The sequence below is a fragment of the Sparus aurata genome, chromosome 14 (genome assembly GCF_900880675.1).
Source record: "Sparus aurata chromosome 14, fSpaAur1.1, whole genome shotgun sequence".
Classification (NCBI taxonomy): Eukaryota; Metazoa; Chordata; class Actinopteri; order Spariformes; family Sparidae; genus Sparus; species Sparus aurata.
In genome coordinates, this window is record NC_044200.1 from 25,459,528 (window position 1) to 25,482,647 (window position 23,120).

Sequence of the window (23,120 nt, forward strand, 5' to 3'; positions counted from 1 at the left end):
TTATACAGTTATACAGTTCATATATTTAACACTTTATACACTTCTACAGTTTATACAGTTCACGTTCATAAGGTTTATACAGTTTATACAGTTCATACGTTTACACAGTTCATACATTTATACAGTTTAACAGTTCATAGTTTATACACTTATACATTCATACAGTTTATACAGTTCATACAGTTCATAAGGTTTATACAGTTTATACAGTTCATACAGTTTACACAGTTCATACAGTTTATACACCTTATACAGTTTATACAGTTCATATAGTTTATACACTTTATACACTTCATACAGTTTATACAGTTCATACAGTTCATAAGGTTTATACAGTTTATACACTTCATACAGTTTACACAGTTCATACACTTTATACAGTTTATACAGTTCATATAGTTTATACACTTTATACACTTCATACAGTTTATACAGTTCATACAGTTTCATAAGGTTCTACAGTTTATCAGTTCATACAGTTTACACGTTCATACACTTTATACAGTTTATACAGTTCATATAGTTTATACACTTTATACACTTCATACAGTTTATACAGTTCATACAGTTCAAGGTTTATACAGTTTATACACTTCATACAGTTTACACAGTTCATACACTTTATACAGTTCATACAGTTCATACAGTTTATACAGTTCATATAGTTTATACAGTTTATACACTTCATATAGGTTATACAGTTTATACAGTTCATATAGGTTATACAGTTTATACAGTTCATATAGTTTATACAGTTTATACAGTTCATACAGTTCATACATTTTATACAGTTCATATAGTTTATACACCTTATACAGTTTATACAGTTCATACAGTTCATACAGTTTATACAGTTCATACAGTTCATACGGTTTATACAGTTTTTACAGTTCATATAGTTTATACAGTTTATATAGTTCATACAGTTTACACAGTTCATACACTTTATACAGTTTATACAGTTCATATAGTTTATACACTTTATACACTTCATACAGTTTATACAGTTCATACAGTTCATACAGTTTATACAGTTCATATAGTTTATACAGTTTGTACAGTTCATATAGTTTATACAGTTTATACAGTTCATACAGTTTATACAGTTCATATAGTTTATACACTTTATACACTTCATACAGTTTATACAGTTCATACAGTTCATACAGTTTATACAGTTCATATAGTTTATACACTTTATACACTTCATACAGTTTACACAGTTCATACAGTTCATACAGTTTATACAGTTCATATAGTTTATACAGTTTATACACTTCATACAGTTTATACAGTTCATACAGTTCATAAGGTTTATACAGTTTATACAGTTCATATAGTTTATACACTTTATACACTTCATGCAGTTTACACAGTTCATACAGTTCATAAGGTTTATACAGTTTATACAGTTCATACAGTTTACACAGTTCATACACTTTATACAGTTTATACAGTTCATATAGTTTATACACTTTATACACTTCATACAGTTTATACAGTTCATATAGTTTATACACTTTATACACTTCATACAGTTTATACAGTTCATACAGTTTACACAGTTCATACACTTTATACAGTTTATACAGTTCATATAGTTTATACAGTTTATACAGTTCATATAGTTTATACACTTTATACACTTCATACAGTTTATACAGTTCATACAGTTCATAAGGTTTATACAGTTTATACAGTTCATATAGTTTATACACTTTATACACTTCATACAGTTTATAAAGTTCATACAGTTTACACAGTTCATACACTTTATACAGTTTATACAGTTCATATAGTTTATACAGTTTATACAGTTCATATAGTTTATACACTTTATACACTTCATACAGTTTATACAGTTCATACAGTTCATAAGGTTTATACAGTTTATACAGTTCATACAGTTTACACAGTTCATACACTTTATACAGTTTATACAGTTCATATAGTTTATACACTTTATACACTTCATACAGTTTATACAGTTCATACAGTTCATAAGGTTTATACAGTTTATACAGTTCATACAGTTTACACAGTTCATACACTTTATACAGTTTATACAGTTCATATAGTTTATACACTTTATACACTTCATACAGTTTATACAGTTCATACAGTTCATAAGGTTTATACAGTTTATACACTTCATACAGTTTATACAGTTCATACAGTTCATAAGGTTTATACAGTTTATACAGTTCATACAGTTCATAAGGTTTATACAGTTTATACAGTTCATACAGTTTACACAGTTCATACACTTTATACAGTTTATACAGTTCATATAGTTTATACACTTTATACACTTCATACAGTCTATACAGTTCATACAGTTCATACAGTTTATACAGTTCATATAGTTTATACAGTTTATACACTTCATATAGGTTATACAGTTAATACAGTTCATATAGGTTATACAGTTTATACAGTTCATATAGTTTATACAGTTTATACAGTTCATATAGGTTATACATTTTATACAGTTCATATAGTTTATACAGTTTATACAGTTCATACAGTTCATACAGTTCATACAGTTTATACAGTTCATACAGTTCATACGGTTTATACAGTTTTTACAGTTCATATAGTTTATACAGTTTATATAGTTCATACAGTTTACACAGTTCATACACTTTATACAGTTTATACAGTTCATACAGTTCATACAGTTTATACAGTTCATACAGTTCATACGGTTTATACAGTTTTTACAGTTCATATAGTTTATACAGTTTATATAGTTCATACAGTTTACACAGTTCATACACTTTATACAGTTTATACAGTTCATATAGTTTATACACTTTATACACTTCATACAGTTCATACAGTTCATACAGTTCATATAGTTTATACAGTTTATACAGTTCATATAGGTTATACACTTTATACAGTTCATATAGGTTATACAGTTTTTACAGTTCATATAGTTTATACAGTTTATACAGTTCATACAGTTCATACAGTTTATACAGTTCATACAGTTCATACAATTTATACAGTTCATATAGTTTATACACTTTATATAGTTCATATAGTTTATACAGTTTATACAGTTCATACAGTTCATACATTGTATACAGTTCATATAGTTTATACACCTTATACAGTTTATACAGTTCATACAGTTCATACAGTTTATACAGTTCATACGGTTTATACAGTTTTTACAGTTCATATAGTTTATACAGTTTATATAGTTCATACAGTTCATACAATTTATACAGTTTTTACAGTTCATACAGTTCATACAGTTCATACAGTTTATAAGGTTTATACAGTTCATACAGTTTATAAAGTTTTTACAGTTCATATAGTTTATACAGTTCATACAGTTCATACAGTTTATAAGGTTTATACAGTTTATATAGTTCATACAGTTCATATAGTTTATACAGTTTATATAGTTCATACAGTTCATACAGTTTATACAGTTCATATATTTTAGGTAGTTTGTAGTTTTGAAACGTCAGGTGGAGACAAAGATTCATCTGGAAGTCGAAAACATCCCTGTTCATCTTTCTGAATAAGAAACTAGACTCCCCGAGGTTCTGTCTGTTCTGACAGGCATTTTTTAAATTGTCTGGTAAATCATCCGTTCTTACAGAACACAAATGTAAAATGACGACTTTAACGGATCCGGAGGAGAACCTGGATCAGTGAGTAGGGCTCAGAGGAGGCGGTTTGTCCATCTGAAGCTCATTTTAATGACTTAATGTTCTGCTGCGTCGTTGAATCAACATTCACTACTCAATTATATTTTGTTTTTAAAATATGAATCTGCAAAGTAAAAAAAGTGTTAAGATACTGAAGAGCAGAACTGCACTCGATGTACTGACTCGTTTCCACTTTACACTGTAAATCAAACCCAAACTGAGTGCAGCCCGGCCTTTCTGCTTCCTCCTGACAACAGCCTGTAGCTCCTGTTTCCTGGGGAAAGATTACAGCGACGCTCCAACACGACACATCCTCCCAGAACACCGACCCGACTAATCTCTGGACACTGAGCTTCCTGAGTGTGTGTGTGTGTATGTGTGTGCGCAGTGTGTGTGTGCGTGTGAGAGTGTGTGTGTTTTCCATTGTCTTGTAGACGCGATCATGAAATCATATTTTCCTTCTGTGAGCTCAGATGTCTGTTATTCAACACGCACACGCATGCACACACACACACACACACACACACACACACTCACACACACACACACAACACACACACACACACAGGACACCAGTTTAAAAGCACATAGGTGTGTTTCCTACCACTTTCACCAATAACACAACATCACCGGACTCCATTACCAAATGTGGTGATTTTAAGAGTTGTTGAGTTAAAACAAACTTTCTAACGTAGTGAAACTGTGTGTGTGACAGATTGTAAGTCAATTCAGCATTAAATCTTTCAGCTGAAGTTGTTTGTCTCCTTGTAAAAAGTGTCAGTTTGTGGCAGCATGTCTGTACCAGCCTGTCTGCTTCTGTGTCTAAAGTGCTAAAGTCTTACCTGCCAACATTGATCAGCTGTTTGAACACACTGTTTACACTGATGTCACCATTTACACTCCATTTATGAAAGAAGAAACATGTTATTGATCTAAACATGTCACATGTTACAAAGACACTAAACAGTAACAATATAGGCTACTTCTTTGTCCCCGTGGAGAAAGTCCCCAGACTCCCTTAACAAATGTGTCAGTTTAGTGAGTTGTTGAGTTGGAGACACTTTATAAACTCTGTGAAACTCTGTCTCTGACTCATTCTGCATTATTTGGACCTTCTTGTTCATTCAGCAAATGTTCTACATGAACTTCTTTCTGTCTGTGAGTAGAAACATGGAGTCTGTTTGTCTCAGTGATGGACGGGTTTGTTTCATACAAAGCAGGAAGTGACATCACATGAAGGTGTTTGTTAATGTCAGTCTGAAGTTCAGCTGTGTTTGAAATGTTTTCACTGAGCAGTGAACAATCTGCCCGAAAACACTGAGCTGATTTATGATCCGCTCTGTCTCCTGATTGGTCGATCCATCAGAAACTTCAGCTGCGTTCTTTAAACGTGACTCTCGGGGGAACTCGAGGTTTCCATTGGTCTGTTTAAAGACGACACATGATGAACTGTGTCCAGCACTGACAAGACATTTATAAAGAGACGAAGCAGGAGTGTGAGTCATCTGATACAGCCGTGTGTGTGTGTGTGTGTGTGTGTGTGTGTGTGTGTGTGTGTGTGTGTGTGTGTGTGTTTATATAAAGCAGAAAGAGTCATCAGGTTGAAAGTTGGTAAAACAAACGACTTTTCATTTCAGGAACAACTCACAGTCCTCCCCCAGATTCCTGGTTGTGTGTGTGTGTGTGTGTGTGTGTGTGTGTGTGTGTGTGTGTGCATGTGTTTCCTATTTAAACTGACCTCATTCCTCGGGCCCGGGGCTGGATGACATCACCCTGCAGCAGATCGACTCTGTGCTGGCGATGGATGAACCTTTCACAGTAAAAGACGTCTCCTGACAGCTGGAAGATAAACAACCTGAAGCTGGGAACCTTTATTTTGGCGAGCAGATGTAAAGAACAGAACAGGAAACTGGGTCATCAGAAAGCATTAGAGAACAAATGTTCTGACAGTCAGCTGAGGTGAATTCTGATTGGAGGACAGTTTACATCTTTCACATCCAGCTGTGACAGACAGACAGCAACAAAACAAACGTTTAATGTTTAAATGTTCAAATCTTTAATAAACTTCCTGATCTCTGCTGACATGATTCACTCGTGTTACTGTGGAAACAGCCTGGTTCTGAGTCGGTCCAGATCTTTTGATACTGAATGACTTTAATACCAGACAACTGATAACTGTGCACCTGTCAATCACCAGTCGGACCTGTGTGACCCGTGTGACTTGTCTTACCTGTCTCACCTGTGTGACCTGTGTCACCTGTGTGACCTGTCAATCAACAGTTGGACCTGTGTGACCCGTGTGACCCGTGTGACCTGTCTTACCTGTGTCACCTGTGTGACTTGTCTCACCTGTCTCACCTGTGTGACCTGTGTGACTTGTCTCACCTGTGTGACCTGTGTGACCTGTTTTACCTGTGTGACCTGTTTTACCTGTCTTACCTGTGTGACTTGTGTGACTTGTCTCACCTGTCTTACCTGTGTGACTTGTGTGACTTGTCTCACCTGTGTGACCTGTCTCACCTGTGTGACCCGTGTGACCTGTGTGACTCTGATGACACCTTGTCTAACACGTCCTCCCGTCTGTCCTCAGACTCTAAAGCCATCGTGGACGGGAACCTGAAGCTGATCCTGGGTCTGATCTGGACCCTGATCCTGCATTACTCCATCTCCATGCCCATGTGGGAGGACGAGGACGATGAGGACGCCAAGAAACTGACCCCCAAACAGCGTCTGCTGGGCTGGATCCAGAACAAGGTGCCCCAGCTCCCCATCACCAACTTCCACCGGGACTGGAGGGACGGCAAGGCCCTGGGAGCTCTGGTGGACAACTGTGCCCCTGGTAGGTCCACAACAAGGACTGGGATGTATTATAATCATAAAGCATGTGAACATATTGATCCATATTCCAGGATGATCTGGGTTTATTAAAGATAAAATAGAGTCCGTCCACTCCTGAGTTCTGGTGTTCCAGCTCTGATGGGTCAGATCAGTCAAAGCGTCCTCAGTGTGTCTGTGCTGTTCTCAGGTCTGTGTCCGGACTGGGAGACTTGGGATCCCAGTCAGCCGGTGGAGAACGCCAGAGAGGCCATGCAGCAGGCCGACGACTGGCTCGGAGTGCCGCAGGTAACATCTCTCGCCACACCAGAACCATGACCCGCAGAACATTCAGGAACATCTGAGCTTCTTTAACCCCAACAGTAGATTTATTTCACCGGTAGATCCGGATCAGCACCAAGAGACCATGTGTTTAAAGAATTAAAGTCTCCAGAACCTTTATTTATTCCAGAAACTTTAATGGTACTGTTTGATTTTTCTCTCTACTTTGACTTTAGTTCACTCCTCCTTCACTTCATCCAAACTCATGTTGTTCCTTTAAACTCAACAGCTGTTTACACTGACAAATAAACACATCTGTAAACAAACAAACAAACAAACAAACAAACAAACAAAGCTACAGAAACACATATTAACATGTGTGTATGTTTTCATTTCAACATTCAGACTAACACACATGTATTTGTATTAATGTTTGATATACAAACTCAACATCTCTGCACATTATATCATGAACATAAAGGTTCAATGACTAAATCATCATATATTATTTTAATATACGTACGTGTGCACATTTTACTGTGTTTCTGGTTATAAACTAAAAACTTTACAGAATCACATTCATGTTGTTAACACTTGACTACAGCATACAATGTTAAAATCATATTATAATGAAACATACAGGCGTTCTTTCATATAAACACATTTAATATAAGTATTTAATATATGTTGTAATTAAATCTCTATATTGATGAACCACATTTATATTGTTAACGTCGCTGCAACATAAAAAACATAAATATTCAACATGAAGATGTTTTTCATGTTTATGTTTGTTTTAACCTGATTATTTCACATTAGTTATAAATCACAGGTCACATGTTGCATCATCACTCTGATATTTACTGTAGAATATATGTAATCGATTACATTCCATATTGATACACTTTATAATAACATCACTGATTAATGATAATAATTATGTTATTTGACTGTTTATAAACATCAGTTGCAACTTTACCAAAACATTTTTTCAATAAATTATTTATGAAACATTTCATTGTTTGTTTCAGTCAAATAACTATAAATTAAGTTTATTTATGCTGTAAATGTATGTTTGTTTGACGTGAGATTATATCTCGAATATTTCACTGTGTCTGTAAAACATCCACCAGTAGACAGAAATAGTGTTCTGTATTTAATCTTCAACTTCACTTCCTGTCTGACATGTGACTCAATTAACCAATCAGAAGCTACAAGCACAGTGGTGACGCCAACATGAGCCAAGGTTTCATCAAACACACATTCACACACATGTTCAGTGTGGTAATATGTAACATGTAATGTGTAATATTTAAAGTGTAATGTGTAATACAGCGCTGTAACAAGTATCCAGGTGTCTGAGGGTTTCAGCCACACTAACCTGAACTGATTGGTATGATGTTTTCTAACACGATGTACTGATGCTTTTATTTTTGCGGGGGACTTGGAGCTTCTTCCTGCCCGGCTCTTGAGCAGCAGCAGCTGGTTGACATTTAAAACAAACCTCTGGTGTTCACCAGCAGCTGAGCTCTCAAACTTTCCTATTTGTCTTGTTAGTCTCATGAAACCATCTGGACCTCCTCTTTAGTCCGTCTCCAGTTCTTCTGACTCAGATCCGATACGAACAGAACAGTTTCACATCGTTTGTGATATAAAACTGTTCTGTGGTTGGTGTAGATGTTTGATTCAGTTTGTTCTGAAGCTGTTTCTTCTTCATCATGAGGATTAAATGTGGTTACCGTGTGATCTCCTCCTCGTTCTTCTTCAGGTGATCGCTCCAGAGGAGATCGTGGATCCTAACGTGGACGAGCACTCTGTGATGACCTACCTGTCCCAGTTCCCCAAATCTAAACTGAAGCCCGGCGCCCCCCTGAGGGCCAAGACACTGCACCCGAAGAGGGCCAAAGCTTACGGACCAGGTGAGAGGAAATTCAGAATCAAAGTCAGTTCAAAGACTGATCAATTTAAATCTGATGTTGTCAGCTTCAAGTGAGAACCAGCTGCCTGCTGCAGGGTGTGTTGGTGTGTGTGTTTGTTTGTTTGTTAGTCTGTTGTTGTGTGATGTCAAAAACCTGATTGGTCTCTTTGTCTCTCAGGTATCGAACCTCGCGGTAACGTTGTCCTGAAACCAGCAGAGTTTCTGGTGGAGACGGTGGAGGCTGGACTGGGAGAAGTTCTGGTTTATGTTGAGGATCCAGAGGGACACACAGAGGAGGTGGGAACACACACTCTTATTTTACATTTAATCAAACACAATGAAGTGAAACACGACTGACAAGGTTATCTGTGTCCATCAGGCCAGAGTGATCCCCAACAACGACAAGAACAGAACCTACTCCGTGGTCTACCTGCCCAAAGTGGAGGGGCTTCATAAAGTAAGATCCAAACACCAGGGAAGACAAAAAGCACCATCATGTCTGGTGAAGGTCCACTTGTCAACCTCAGGAGGTTTCAGCTTCATCTGACAGTCTCATTAGCGATTGGACCTCAGTCTGATCTTTACTAACAGGAAGTGGTTTAGTTACTGCGGCTGAAATAGTTTAACTTGAATCAACCTGAGATATTCAACTGTTAAAACCCTTCTGAGACAAAACAAACGAGCCACCAATCAACAAAATACTTCTGAAGAGTCTCAACACACGAGATCTTCACTTGATCACCACCAATCACGTTAATCAATGATGGCAGTGACCCATCAGAAGCGCTGACAGGTCCATGTGTTCCTGCTCCTCTCAGGTGAAGGTGCTGTTTGCTGGGCAGGACATCGACAGGAGTCCCTTCATGGTGAATGTTTCGAAGGCCATGGGTGACCCGACCAGAGTTCAGGCCCGCGGGCCGGGACTGCAGCAGGCGGGAAACGTGGCCAACAAACCAACATACTTTGACATTTACACTGCAGGTAAGCACTCAAACTGAAACTATATAGTTCTGAGTTACAACCTGAAACCTGAGCTGCTTGACTTCAGTTCAAATGGAACATAAGAAAAGAAATCTGCTGAAGACCAAAGTGTTGTGTCTGAGAACGAGCACTCACATTTTAAAGACTTTGAGATCTTTTCTCCAGCGTCATCATCACAAACAGTTACAGTCTCAGCCAGTCTTAGTTATAGAGGACATTTCAAAATATCCAAGTACTGTATATATATATTTTATACGTATTTAGTGTATGTTATAGGTTTCTCTTGTTATTAACATACCTTTCTTTGCTATAAAGCATTAAAGTTCTTCTTCTATATTATCATCGACTCTCACTTGACTTCCACCTCAGTTGTAATGTTCAGTCTGAATCTGTTCCAGTGAGAGTCACATTCTTCCATCAGTGTTTGAAAGTCCTGTTGTCGGTCGGTCTGTCCGTCCTCCAGGGGCGGGTGCTGGAGATGTAGGCGTCATCATTGTGGATTCTAACGGTCGGAGGGATACAGTGGAGATTGTCTTGGAGAACAAAGGCGACAGTATTTTCCGGTGCACCTATGTTCCCGTCCTGGAGGGACCTCACACCGTCTACGTGACCTTTGCAGGGCAGCAGATTCCCAGAAGCCCCTTCACTGTCCACATCTCAGAGGGTAGGTTCACTCCAAGTGTGTTGACCACTTGGGAAATATTCTGCACTGACTTGATTATTGTTCTCGATGGTATTAGAATTGAAATCGAAGTCGTAATTGTTTTGTGGATTAATGTCCATGTAACATTAACAAGAACCTGAAACCTTCGGAGGTTCTGACTTCATCCAGTAAATCTTCTAAACAAACAGCATAATGAACCTTGTGGTCCTCCTCTTGTACCCTCCTCCTGCTCCTCAGCATCCGTTTCTAACTGTCACATTGAAACCTGATGCCCAGACTGTTGGATTAAAGCACTGAACGTTTTTGATTTCAATAACAGTTAAAAATTGGTGGTTCTGTCTAGGCCCAGTTCTGAGACTCAATGCTCAGTACTGGGTTTTATTGTCTGAAGCTGTATGCACTCATGGTTTTGGGCAGTTTTCAGTCTTCTCCTCTGATCTAAATGGGAGTTGAGCATTTTTACGTAGATGGTTAATAATGTTGGTCCGACAGGTGTTGGACCTGATTTGGTTCTTGTTTGGGATTGCCAGTCTTGACTTGCGACTTCACTTGGTATCTGACTTGGAGCTTGTCCATCTTTGAGTATCTGGACTACCTTGTGTAGTCTGCTGCTTTGACTTGGGACCTTGTGTGACTTGACCCAGTTTTGAGTCTTTCTAAATTGGAACTTGCTTGTCTTGACTTTGACTTGTTAGGACTGGACTTGGGACTTGACGTAAGATTTTTTTGTCTGATGCTTATTGTCTTGACTTGGGGATTTCCAATCTTGAGGGGACTTTACTTACATTTGACTTGGAACTTGCTGCCTAGATTTGGGGTTCCCCTTTCTCACCTTCTGACTTGAGCCTGGACATTCCTTAGATCAGATTTTGGGCTTGATTTGGGACTTTGGACTGTTTTAGGATTTAGATTTATGACTTGCCAACTTTTGCTTGTGATTTAACCTGACTTGACTTGGAACTTGTCTGTCTTTGATGTTTGATGTCAGGACTGCCATATTAAGTCCTTTGTTGATCACTGAATATGGACAGATTGATGGACTTTGCTTGTCTTTGATTTAATCATGTGTGACTGGACCTAGTTGTGACTTGGGACTCTCTCTGAAATGGAACTCCCCTGTCTTGACTTGCACTTAGTTAGGACTAGACTTTGGGACTTCTCTGTCTTGATTTGGCACTAGCCCTGCCTTTACCTTTTGTCTTGACCCTGGACTTTACTGTTTAATCTAAAATAAAACTTGATTTTGGAGACTTTGGACTTGCAGGCTTGTTTTTGGAAGCTTGACTCCTCAGGAGGTTTGTCTTGACTTTGTACACTGGTAAATCTTGGAACTTGTATTTCTTTATTTAGGATTTGCCTTTCTCACCTTTTGACTTGACTTCGGTCATTCCTGTTTTGTCCTGACTGAGAACTTGACTTTTTGCTTTATCAACGACTTGATTTGGGGACTTGCCTGCAACTGATTCTGACTTATCCTGACCTAACTTGACTTGAATCTTGATTTAAGCCTAACCCATCTTAGACTTGGAATGTCTGGACTACCTTGTGTAGTCTGATGCTATCACTTAATATGGATAGATGGATGGACTATGGCACTTCCTATGACCTGAGACTTGCTGTCTTGATTTTGAAAGTGACCCAGGACTTGTCTGTCTTAACTTTGTAAACTTGTAAATCTTGGGGTGGATTGACTTGGATCTAAGAGTCGACTATGGCACTGCTTGTCTTGCCTGTGTTTGGACGTGGCCCTAAACTTGTCTGTCTTGACTTAGTAAACTTGTAAATCTTGGAACTTTGGGGTATTGCTAGTATAGACTCTCACCCTTTGACTTGACCTTGGAATATCCTGTTTTGACCTGACTGGACCTGGGCTCTGGACTTGATTTGGGATTTACCTACCTCTGCCTCTCACTTAACCTGAATTGACTTGACTAAAGTATCAGTGACCTGGGTCTTACTTTTGACTGGCGTACCCGACCAAGTTCCACCTCTGGCTGCTGGTCCTGGTATCTACTGGTCCGGTCCTCTCTGCCTGTGTACACATGTATCATCACTGTTGTTCCCTCCTTCAGTTTCACAGAGCGTCCCTCATCCTGCGTCTCCGGTGCAGACTGGACCTCAGTCCATACGCACCCCACCCTCAGACAAGACAAAGAGAGGCCCCCCTCCAACACCGCCCAAACCCAGGCGACCAAGTTAGTACAGGCTGGGGGCGGGGTTGTGACTGGAGCCTGCCTGCGCTAGCCTGGTTTCCTTCCACCTCAACTCAAAACCATCGCTGCCTCTGACCTCTCCGAAGGGGGTTTCTAGCTTTACAGCATGTGCAGCACCTGCTTCGTCTCTGAGCAGCTTTTTCTTCTTCTACAGCCCAGAACCAGAGTGAATGTGGCTGCGTTGACTCTGTGATTGATTGATGTGATCAGTTGAGCCCTGTGTGGATGATGTCAGGGTTAATGATCACCTCAGGCCAACTGTCATTTTATACTATTGATTCTTTTCTTTAGCTCAACATTAGTTCAACATTCAACATTAGCTTGTATTAGCACATATTAACTCGTATTAGCTTGTTTTAGCCAATATTAGCTCATATTAGTATCTATTAGCTCGTATTAGCACGTATTAGCTCGTATTAGCATATATTAGCTTGTTTTAGCACGTATTAGCTCGTATCAACTCATATTAGCACATACTAGCTCGTTTTAGCTCGTATTAGCTCGTTTTAGCACATATTAGCTTGTTTTAGCACGTTTTAGCATGTATTAGCTTGTTCTCTCGTGGTGTTTTTATTCCTCAAAGCAGATTTTGTTGTTCAAAGTATGTAAAAGACAAATGTTTGAGTTGTCTCAGTTCAGTTAACTCAATAATTACAGTAACGACTAATGAACACGTTTTAACCAGCTCACATGTAAAACACACTTCAGGTGCCTCTGACTGCTGGCCCATTTGTTGAGCATGATTGTGACCATGTGGACCTTCATCATCATCACATTCATCAGCATCATCAGCTGCTTCACCTCTCCTTCTCCTCATAACCAATATTAATAACCCTCCTCTTCCTTTTCCACTCTTTAAAAAAGAACTGTGACAGTGTTTCTTTGTTTTCTTTGTGAATATTCACAGATGCTGTGTTTTGTTATTTTTCACTTGTTGAAGTCTTGAACGTGAAGCTCAGAGATCTTAATCCTGTTTTTCTCTTCAGCTCGTCTTCATCTTTGCTGCTTTTTCCTTTCAGCCGCAGCACACTGCTTCTCTCAGCACTGATCAGCTGACTAACAGAGATAAACCTGCAGCTGTGTGTTTGTGTGTGTGTGTGTGTGTGTGTGTGTGTGTGAGAGTGTGTGTGTGTGTGTGTGTGTGTGTGTGTGTGTGTGTGAGAGTGTGTGTGTGTGTGTGTGTGTGTGTGTGTGTATGTGTGTGTGTGTGTGTGAGTGTGTGTGTGTGTGTGTGTGTGAGTGTGTGTGTGTTGTGTGTGTGTGTGTGTGTGTGTGTGTGAGTTGGTTATTAAGGTAAAATTCTCAGTTTCTCAGTTTTTATTGAAAAGTTTAACTTAGTAACTTTCCCACAGAATCTCAGTATTGTTGATGAAGGTTCTGAGTCATCCAGGTTCTGGTAACTTAACTAAGTTCTGTCTCATAGTCGACTGGACTGGTTCAGTTTGTTCAGTCTTTAACGGTCTTTATTCAGGGTTCAGTGTAGAATTAAAGCAGTTGTGTGTGTTTGTGTGAGTGTTTCTGCCTCATTATCATTTCCCCATCATCTCCCAGTCTAACCCAGTTTTGTCCCGAACCTTCTGATTGGTCCTCACAGCCTGTAACCCGAACGCCTGCAGGGCGTCGGGCAGAGGTCTGCAGCCGAAGGGTCTGAGGGTCAAAGAAGTGGCTGACTTCAAAGTTTACACCAAAGGAGCCGGCAGCGGAGAACTCAAAGTCACCGTGAAGGGACCAAGTGAGACGCCACGACTCCAAACATTTATTTGTGATGCACCTTTACTGTACCTGAGGAGCAGGTGTGATTGTGGCTGATGTTTTTATTCAAACCCAGAGGGCCTGGAGGAGCCGGTGAAGGTCCTCGAGATGGAGAGCGGGGTATACGAGTGTAATTATTACCCCATTACGACGGGAAAATACATCGTCATCGTCACCTGGGGAGGACACAACATCCCACGCAGGTGAGACATCACCTGAGCTCAGTGTTCTCCAGTGACATCACTGATAACAGAACCCTGACAGAACCAAATCCAGCTATGTGGATCACTCTGTGTGTGTGTTAGAACTCAGCCTTATTGTTCAACTAAATCATTAAAAGATAAAACTCACATTTAGTTCAATCAATAATACAAACAGTAGAGTCAGAACTTCTGATGCTGCACCAGTTTAACTTCTGTCCTTTTTCAGTCCATTCGAGGTCCAGGTGAGTGAGGAGGCGGGGCCTCAGAAGGTGAGGGCCTGGGGTCCAGGTCTGGAGACCGGCATGGTGGGGAAGAGTGCTGACTTTGTGGTGGAGGCCATCGGCACGGAGGTGGGAACGCTCGGTACGTCACGACAACTCACCTGCTGCACACAGTGATTGACAGGTGGCCAGGGGCGGGGCTTAAAGATGGCACCTGGTGATCTGAAGCGTTGTGTGGAAAGAAACAAACAGACCTCAGAGGACGAACCCTGAAGAGTCTTCAGGACTTTTCCTTCTGCAGCATCTCACAAAACTTTAAGTTCCATGAAACATTTTAATTTTTGGGGATTCTTTCTGCATTATTTAATGTGTTTTAAAATAAAGTCACACAGCTGGCTCCAAAAAATACAATACATAATGTTTGACAAAAACATCCTGCAGGTGTGGCTGTGAGTGAAGACGTCGGCATCACTGGTGTTGCCGGCGTTTTCACCAATGTCTTCCCAATAACAAACTCCTCCTGAACTAGGAGTACGTAACTTCCTTCATGGCGTCAGTGTTAGCCGGGCGTATGCGGGCTCTCTGGGTGAAGCCTCATCAGGAGATGATCTCTGATCTCTGGCTGCAGGTTTCTCCATCGAGGGTCCTTCTCAGGCGAAGATCGAGTGTGACGATAAAGGTGACGGGTCATGTGACGTTCGGTACTGGCCGACTGAGGCGGGCGACTACGCTGTGCACGTCATCTGTGACGACGAGGACATCAAGGACAGTCCCTTCATGGCTCACATTCTGCCGGCTGCCAATGACGTCTTCCCGGAGAACGTGAGAGCAGAACCTCCCTGATTTGAACAGAATTTCACAGATACTTAATTCTGAAACGTGATGTGTGAGTATTTTCTCCCCCTCAGGTGAAGTGTTACGGTCCAGGTCTGGAGCCGCTGGGCTGCATCGTCAACAAACCTGCTGATTTCACCATCGACACCCACGGAGCCGGCCGAGGAGAGCTGAAGCTCTACGCTCAGGTCAGAACTCCTGTGTGACGTTCTTTGATCCTTCACTGCCAGAAAGACGATGAAAAGTTGGAGTGTGAAGTTCAATATTTGCCTCTGTGTTGCTTATTATTGTAGTTAGCTGTATTTTGTGTGGCGGTGAGTGAAGTGTGTGTTTGTGCTTGCAGGATGCAGAAGGTTTCCCCATCGACATACAGATCACTGATAAGGGCGACAGCACCTACTTCTGCGTTTACATTCCCACTAAACCCATCAAACACACCATCATCATCACCTGGGGAGACGTCAACGTGCCCAGCAGCCCCTTCAGGGTAAACCACAGCTGCACACTCAGCTCTGAATCATTAGTGTGATATTAATGCATTAAATCAGGGTGAATTCAGCAGTGTGTATGAAGATGTTATATGACAGACTGATCAAATTAAAGAACACATTTAGCAGAACAAAGTAAAGAGCACAGCTTCACTCAGGATCTGGATCTCTCGTCTCCACGCCGTAGCTGTGATGCAGACTGCTGCTAAGAGACGAAACATGGTTGCTGTTGTGTGTTTAAACATTTTCTACTCAAGTGTTGAAGCACTTTGCATCTCGTGCACCAGGTGGCGATCGGAGAAGGCAGCCATCCAGAGAACGTGAAGGTTTACGGTCCAGGTGTGGAGAAGTCGGGACTGAAGGCCAACGAGCCCACATACTTCACGGTGGACTGCAGCGAGGCCGGACAGGGTGAGATGATCCAGATCACACCTGGGTCACGTCTCTGTCCTCATATTTGTCTTGTTATGTTCATTTTAGAAAAGCAGCTGAAGTCTGACATGAGTACGGTTTATTATCTCTGCATCACCTGCAGGTGACGTCAGCATTGGGATCAAGTGTGCTCCAGGTGTGGTCGGGCCTGCAGAGGCCGACATCGACTTTGACATCATCAAAAACGACAACGACACGTTCACAGTGAAGTACACGCCTCCGGGAGCCGGGCAGTACACCATCATGGTTCTGTTCGCTGACCAGGTGAGAGCTCGGACTGACAAACTGCTTCTGGAAACATGTTCTGTCAAAACGAGATGTTTAACAAACCTCCCGCCTTTAATGTTGGAACAGGAAATCCCCATCAGCCCCTTCAGAATAAAGGTGGATCCTTCCCACGATGCAGCTAAAGTCCGAGCAGAAGGACCAGGACTCAACAAGACGGGTAAACCAGAACGTGACAGAATCATTTTTCAGAGACAGAATGTTTTAATGTTGTGACGACTATTAGAGGAATCCATACATCTCCTCAAGGTTACAGTGGTGTCGTCTCAGCGCTCAGCAGAGACTCTGGTTCTGGTTCTGGTTCTGGTTCTCTCTCTCCTCTCTGTTTTCATCGACTTTGTGTGAAACCTCGATGCACGAAAAATATAGTTCACTCTCTGAGGAAACCTATTTTTCCACAGTGGGTGGAGGGAACACACCATCAGGAGTTTTACCCCGGCCTGTATTTGGGACCCAGCTTTGATTTAAGAACATACAGCAATTAAAGAAAAATAGTTAAATAAAAATGTAATAAAGGTTTTGTTGAGCAGAGACTCCAACAAATGTCTCACTGTCAGGATTTTAGATTCAGAGAAGGCTCTGATGTGAGTCTGGGTGTTTATTCCTGCAGACGCTCTGGATCTTAATAAGCCTCCATGTTACGAGTATTTAAACTGTGTTGTTCTTGGACTCTGTGCAGGTGTTGAAGTGGGAAAACCGACTCACTTCACTATTTACACAAAAGGAGCCGGGAAAGCCAAACCTGAGGTTCACTTCACTGGAGCAGCTAAAGGCGAGACGGTCCGAGACTTTGAGATCATCGATAACCACGACTACTCGTACACCGTCCGCTACACGGCGGTGCAACAGGTCAGACGACTCCGAGTTCTGATTCATATAACTGAGCTGATTGATGAAGTGATGCTCACTGTAGTCTGTGTCCATCAGGGGAACGTGTCCGTCACTGTGTGTCACGGAGGAGACCCCATCCCCAAGAGTCCGTTCAACATCAGCGTGGCCCCCCCGCTGGACCTCAACAAGGTCAAAGTTCAGGGTCTGAACAACAGTGAGTACCTCTGAGTCTGATCTGAGTTTAATCTTAACGGTTTGGTTCACAACACTGATTCACTGGTTGACTTTATTCACTGGATCGAGCAGAAACAGTCGTCTCGCTCTGGTTCTCTCAACTGATATTTAATGGAACCACTTTCCTGAACTAAACAGTAGAACTGAGCTTCACCTTCTTTACTGAACATGATGTTAAACTTTTTGTTTCCTCAGAAGATGTTTATCAGGACTGACAGTAAAGAGTGCCGAGCGCGACTTCATGACTTCATAACAGAAAGTTGTACAAATATAAAACCCTGAACTTTCTGCTCTATCTGCTCTTGTGTGCCAATCAAAGAGGTGGATGTCGGGAAGGACGAGGAGTTCACGGTCAGTACTCTGGGAGCTGGAGGTCAAGGAAAACTGGATGTCAAGATCACCTCACCGTCACGTCGACCAATCCCCTGCAAGCTGGAGTCGGGCACGGCCAATGAGGTGCACACAGTGAAGTACATTCCCCCTGAGGAGGGGCCGTACAGAGTGGACATCAGCTACGACGGAAACCCTGTACCAGGAAGTCCGTTCACTGTGGAGGGTGTCATGCCCCCCGACCCTTCGAAGGTGAGTTCAGGTGTTTTCCTCAAAGCTTCTTTTAATGTGTCAGAAAGATTTCAGTATTTTCCTTCAGAAGAGCAGCTGTTATACTTAAAGGCTCTCAGAAATGTTGCTAAATCCGTTCAGTTCACGTCCTTTTCAGCAGGAAGCTAATTAATTTAAAGCGATATTTCACCCAAAATCCTTTTGAGTAGGCAACACTCAACGGGTTGGACCAAAACTGGTCAACCTGAAGTTATTAACACCTACAGGAGCCTAACTCTGGTCCTGAAGCTTCATACTGTGACCCTGCTCGCACACTGACATCTCAACAAACTGGCTTTACAGGAAAAACATTGAAAGTACAAGCTGAATAAATATCAGACAATCTTCTAAGCAACGTTTACCTCATCTCAGCAAACCTTACATAGTTATCTTTATTTGAGTTAACTCTTTTGGTTCAGGTGAACCTTTTTCAGTCCAGAGAAACCTTTTTTTGTTCTAGTAACATTCTTGATATTCTTCTGAGTTAGCACCTCAACAGGTTCCTCCACAGTTTAAATCTGAAGAACCTCCAAAGGTTCCTCAAAGATCTGGTGCATGCTGCATTAGCGTCACAAACTTGCCTCTCACCTCTTTTGCGCGTTTACCTTCCAGGTTCGAGCTTACGGTCCAGGTCTTCAGGGCGGCACTGTGGGTAAACCGGCCCCCTTTGCCATTGACACAAAGGGAGCTGGTACTGGTGGTCTGGGCCTGACAGTAGAGGGACCCTGTGAGGCCAAGATCGAATGCCAAGACAACGGTGACGGATCGTGCTCAGTGTCCTACCTGCCCACTGAGCCTGGTGAGTACGCCATCAACATCCTGTTTGCAGACCAGCACATTCCTGGGTCGCCCTTCAAGGCGGTGGTCCAGTCGGTGTTCGACCCCAGCAAGGTGACGGCCAGCGGCCCTGGTCTGGAGCGAGGGAAGGTCAACGAGGACGGATCCTTCACGGTGGACTGCTCTAAGGCCGGAGAGGCCGAGCTCACCATCGAGATCATCTCCGACTCCGGAGCCAAAGCAGAAGTTCACATCCAGAACAACAGTGACGGGACCTACTCCATCACCTACATCCCACAGTTCCATGGCATGTACACCATCACCATCAAATATGGAGGACACCCAGTGCCAAAATTCCCCACCCGACTACAGGTGGACCCCGCCATCGACACCAGTGGGGTGAAGGTCTATGGACCAGGAGTGGAACCCAGAGGTGAGGGTCTAAAGATGCTGCCCAGGAACAAGGTGGACGGAGGTTTATATTAGTGTTATCAGACTGACACCTGATCTTTGATTTACTGCTGAAATCACATTAGATATCTGTTTGGTGTTTGGAAATCCTGTATGTGCAGTTCAAAAGCACTTCACTGATAAACTATGTAAATCTTATTTATTGTTACCCTGATTGGATTTCTTTCACTGTGAGGGTTAGGTCTGCGTCAGTGTTGCTGCTGTGGATAAACTGTCAGATCTGGTTCAGAGCCACATGTGGCTGAACTTTAGTTTCCAAACTCTCTGCTGGTCTGTGGTCTGTTTATGACGGAGCGATTGTGTGATCTGGTCTGCATTCGGCTCTCCGTGGTTTAATTACTGGCCTCCTCGACTTCTCAATTATGACAGTTAATAAACTCACAGGAGCACATTTGCAGTTTTATAGGCTACACATTGCTCATTGTGTTGCATTTAGCTGCATTTCATGATCAGTTTTCAAAATCAGCTTCAGTTTCTTCTCTTTCTGCAGGCGTCCTCAGAGAGGTGACCACACATTTCACAGTGGACGCCCGAGCTCACTACAAGAGCGGCGGCAGCCATATCAAAGCCTGCATCTCCAACCCATCAGGTGTCAACACAGACGCCTACATCACCGACAAAGGCGACGGGACCTACAGGGTGGAGTACACTCCCTACGAGGACGGTGAGACTAGTAGTGTGTTGGTCCACTGAAGGCTGGAGGCAGGAGGTGATGAGAGAGTCTGCTGGATTCAGAACAGGCAGGAGGTGGTCAGCTGCTGTTTTATGGATGTTTTTCCACAGCAACACATTATAATGTTGAACTGAAGTGCACTGTGGTTTTTATAAAGCTTCTGTTTTCCCTCTGCTGCAGTAAAAGGAAAGAGGCGTGCGAGGCATTTGTGGTTTCAGCAATTAAACTAGTTACTGCAGAATGATTTCATCATGTTTAGCAGTCTTAATGTCTAACCTCATGTTGTTTTAAACACAATCCCAATGTGAACACAAGACTCATTTTATGTTATCATGCTAATAGTAGGGCACTAATGGGCTAACTTTAGCATGCTAGCTTTAAAGCTAAGCTCAGTAAACTAAGTCAAAAAGAGGGAAAAGGACATTTTCCTTTTATTTTTTTCGGCATAGACACCTTTATTAAGCAGTAGACAGATAGGAAATATGAGAGAGAGAGGGGGATGTGACATGCAGCAAAGGACCTCCGGCCGGAATCAAACCGGGGTCGGCTGCGTTTATGGCATGCGCTCTAACCACTCGACCACCTGCACGCCAAGAAAAGGACATTTTCCAATAAGATGATCCGCTAACATGCTTATTCTTTAAGTATATGTCAACTATTCTTATTGTAAACATGCATCATGATTATTAAACAAACTATATCTATGCGTGTTAACATGCTAATAAAACAACATTTGATAACCTGTTAGCTAACGTTAGCAACCACTTCCTCGCTAAGGTCACAGTTTGTGTGATTACAAGATGATTGTTCATATTTTGTGATTCATTTACACCTTTCCTGTCGCATTGTGTAACAGTATCAAACAGTAACGTTAGCTAGGAAGTGGTTGAATGCTAACGTTAGCTAATTGGTTGTCAAGTTTGTTGTTTTATTTTGAAATATGGCCACATGTCCCTCCAGATTTATAACCATCAGTTGTCTCTACAGTTGCTGATCAATCAGAAAGTTAACTATTTGTTAGATTCACTTTGCTTCACTTACAATCTGAACACAGAACAACATTTGAGCTTTCTACCCAGAGTGTGATGTCAGAGAGAAATGGCTGCCAGATGAATATGGTCCATGGTGAAGGTAATTCAAGCCCAACGTAATAGTAATAGTGTTTCAGTATATTTATAGGATTTTCATCCTCACATGGCAAACTGTCCTGAAGAGAGATGCAGGCCAAATAAACAGAGAGGAGGGCAGTAATGCAACCGTGTCTCTGAGAAGAGCTGTAACAGATATTCAGCGTACGATATAGAAATATGTGTTTAAGATTAAATGAATGAGTGTAGACGAGCCGGTCAGAGCTCAGTGAAAGAGTGAAGCAGGGTGAGAGGTGGGAGGGTGAGTGGGTGTATTAATAGCTGGAGTCTGTCTGCTCGCAGCAGATGGTTTTCCACTGATAGTAATGTGTGACATGCTGCAGCCCATTGCATTGTGGGACAGAAATACTCTCCCCTGTGGAGGCTTCAGTCACACTGAGATTTTAATGGAGCTGATTTTTTGCTGTTTGCTGTTTGCAGCTGTGGTGATCTCTTTTGTGTTACTGTGGCACTATTCGTTCACAACCTTGCTTTTAAAGGCTAACATTAGCAACCCATCGCTCAAACACTACCCTCCTATCCTGAAAAGCACAAAAGCAGTTTGGACCGATCTCTGTTGTGGAGCACTTTGTACTTCAGCAGATGAAGGTTCAACTGGATGGTGACACGCAGCTTATAGCTTCCTCCATGTTGGACGGTTTGTTATTGGTTCGATGAAGGTTTAATTAAGGTGGAGTTGTGTCTGATTACACATGATGAAAAATGGGATATTGGGATGTGACGCTGTCATATTGTGTTTGCATCGACACCCATCAACTCTACAGAAACAGTTGTGTTAATCATGCCCCGGACCGGCACATCCCAGCTGTGGTACCGTGACTTCTTGTGTTTTAGCCAGCTGACACGTTTCTATATATGTTATAATTCATGACAATCCTTTATCTTAGTGCTAAGGTTTGACAAGCTAACATGCTAATTGTTCCACGTTGAAATAACCTCTTTCTCTGTCCCTGTGTGTGTGCAGGTTTGCATCTGATTGAAGTGTTGTTCGATGAAGTCTCGGTGCCAAAGAGTCCATTCAGGGTGTCGGTGACTGAGGGTTGTGATCCCAGTCGGGTCCGAGCCTACGGTCCCGGCCTGGAGGAAGGACTGGTTAACAAACCGAACCGCTTCACTGTTGAGACCAGGTGATTTTACATGTAACATTCTTGGATTACTATCAGACAAGAATGTTTTGTGTTCGATTCAGTCCATCCAAACTTCCCTCTGATTCCCGCTCTGCCCGGGCTCTTCCTCAGAGGTGCTGGCACTGGAGGTCTTGGCCTGGCCATTGAGGGTCCATCAGAGGCGAAGATGTCATGTAAGGACAACAAAGATGGCAGCTGCAGTGTGGAGTACATCCCCTTCACTCCTGGAGAGTACGACGTCAACATCACCTTCGGAGGCCTTCCTATCCCCGGTGATGACTCAAACTGATCGTCCCGTATTTATGAGAGAAGATTCGCTGCAGATGTTCAGACACAGTGATGACTTAAACTTCTCTTTGTGTTGCAGGAAGCCCATTTCGGGTTCCAGTGCGAGAGCTAGTTGATCCAAGTAAAGTGAGGTGTTCAGGTCCCGGCCTGGGAAGTGGAGTCCGAGCCCACGTCCCTCAGACCTTCACTGTAGACAACAGCAAGGCTGGAGTGGCC

General features: G+C 41.9%; 1 protein-coding gene across 1 annotated transcript in view; it reads left to right on the plus strand.

Moving 5' to 3' along the window:
• LOC115595752 (filamin-C-like) overlaps positions 1-23,120 on the plus strand; it is a gene marked incomplete at its 3' end in the record, with an annotated part of 35,881 nt that extends 12,761 nt beyond the window's left edge. Inside the window, exons 2-26 of the mRNA XM_030440556.1 lie at positions 6,259-6,507; positions 6,694-6,791; positions 8,533-8,683; positions 8,861-8,979; positions 9,062-9,139; positions 9,501-9,663; positions 10,127-10,327; positions 12,400-12,522; positions 14,135-14,272; positions 14,369-14,495; positions 14,722-14,858; positions 15,345-15,538; positions 15,625-15,738; positions 15,894-16,037; positions 16,326-16,449; positions 16,574-16,734; positions 16,825-16,915; positions 17,435-17,604; positions 17,683-17,800; positions 18,140-18,402; positions 19,033-19,630; positions 20,159-20,332; positions 22,454-22,616; positions 22,728-22,888; positions 22,984-23,120. Of these exons, the coding sequence (XP_030296416.1) occupies positions 6,259-6,507; positions 6,694-6,791; positions 8,533-8,683; positions 8,861-8,979; positions 9,062-9,139; positions 9,501-9,663; positions 10,127-10,327; positions 12,400-12,522; positions 14,135-14,272; positions 14,369-14,495; positions 14,722-14,858; positions 15,345-15,538; positions 15,625-15,738; positions 15,894-16,037; positions 16,326-16,449; positions 16,574-16,734; positions 16,825-16,915; positions 17,435-17,604; positions 17,683-17,800; positions 18,140-18,402; positions 19,033-19,630; positions 20,159-20,332; positions 22,454-22,616; positions 22,728-22,888; positions 22,984-23,120 (4,196 nt within the window). The remainder of the gene's footprint in view (positions 1-6,258; positions 6,508-6,693; positions 6,792-8,532; positions 8,684-8,860; positions 8,980-9,061; positions 9,140-9,500; positions 9,664-10,126; positions 10,328-12,399; positions 12,523-14,134; positions 14,273-14,368; positions 14,496-14,721; positions 14,859-15,344; positions 15,539-15,624; positions 15,739-15,893; positions 16,038-16,325; positions 16,450-16,573; positions 16,735-16,824; positions 16,916-17,434; positions 17,605-17,682; positions 17,801-18,139; positions 18,403-19,032; positions 19,631-20,158; positions 20,333-22,453; positions 22,617-22,727; positions 22,889-22,983) is intronic.